Raw genomic sequence first — 1,068 nt, 5'->3', positions numbered from 1 at the left:
CCCTCCTTAAATTTCACATCTCAGGCACACAAACATAATATATCTGTCTCATTTAAATATTAGATTAAGTTTTCAAATTAGGACACGACTCTTGAAAAATTGGATTTAGGGACCCATTTGCCAGCTCTATATATAGCAAACCTACTAGTCCATTCCTCTCCACTCCAGAAAGAAAATCCCTTTCTTTATTCCTTGTTTGATCCCTAACTACTGACATTTTCCTTTGCTAGCCAGCCAGCCAGCCATGGCTAGAAGGAAGGTGAGACTGCACTACATTGCCAATGAGACTTCCGAAAGAATGACATTTAGAAAAAGAAAGAAAGGCCTTCTGAAGAAGGTGGGTGAGATAACCACTATCTGTGACATCAAGGTCCCGACGATCATATACAGCCCCTTTGATGCCGAGCTGGAGGTCTTCCCAAGTCATCCGGAAGTCCATGAAATGGTAACGAAGTTCCGAGATATGCCGCAAATGGACAAGACAAGAAAGATGATTAACCAGGAGACCTTCTTACGACAGCAAATTGACAAAGTCCGGGAGCATATCAGAAAGCAAAGAAGAGACAATCGAGAAAATGAGATCACTCAAGTTTTGAAGAAGGTGGGTGAGATAACCATTCTTTGTGACATCAAGGTGGCGGCGATCATCTATATCCCCTTTGACTCCAAGCCGGAGGTGTTCCCAAGTCATCCGGAAGTCCACAAACTGTTAACAAAGTTCCAAGATATGCCGCAGATGGACAAGACAAGAGAGATGGTTGACCAAAAGACATTCTATGACAACGAATTGACAAAATTCGGGAGCAGATCAAAAAGCAAAGAAGAGACAACCGAGAAAAGGAGATCACTCAAGTTTTGAAGAAGGTGGGTAAGATAACCACTCTCTGTGACATCAAGGCCGCGGCGATCATCTACAGCCCCTTTGACGCCGAGCCGGAGGGGTTCCCAAGTCATCCGGATAATTTTCTTTTGGTTTAGTTTTCTTAATTGCATGAAATTTGGGCTGTTTAATTATTGCTTTGTTTGTTGTTTTTTTTTTTCTTGAATTGCTTATTTTTGTTAACTGGA

General features: G+C 41.9%; 1 protein-coding gene across 1 annotated transcript; it reads left to right on the top strand.

The window, feature by feature from the left end:
* The first annotated feature begins 244 nt into the window (after positions 1-244).
* LOC112177960 (agamous-like MADS-box protein AGL80) lies at positions 245-859 on the top strand. The gene has a single exon (XM_024316192.1). The coding sequence runs from the start codon at positions 245-247 to the stop codon at positions 857-859; it is 615 nt and encodes a 204-aa protein (XP_024171960.1).
* The last annotated feature ends 209 nt before the right edge of the window (positions 860-1,068 follow it).

Source organism: Rosa chinensis, chromosome 7 (assembly GCF_002994745.2).
Source record: "Rosa chinensis cultivar Old Blush chromosome 7, RchiOBHm-V2, whole genome shotgun sequence".
NCBI classification, from domain to species: Eukaryota; Viridiplantae; Streptophyta; class Magnoliopsida; order Rosales; family Rosaceae; genus Rosa; species Rosa chinensis.
Note: the sequence above shows the minus strand (reverse complement) of the source record. Positions and strands in the feature narration are given on the sequence as shown.

What these genes read in the sequence shown, in the direction of transcription:
- LOC112177960 (XM_024316192.1), top strand. Translation starts at nt 245, where the DNA reads ATGGCTAGAAGGAAGGTGAGACTGCACTACATTGCCAATGAGACTTCC.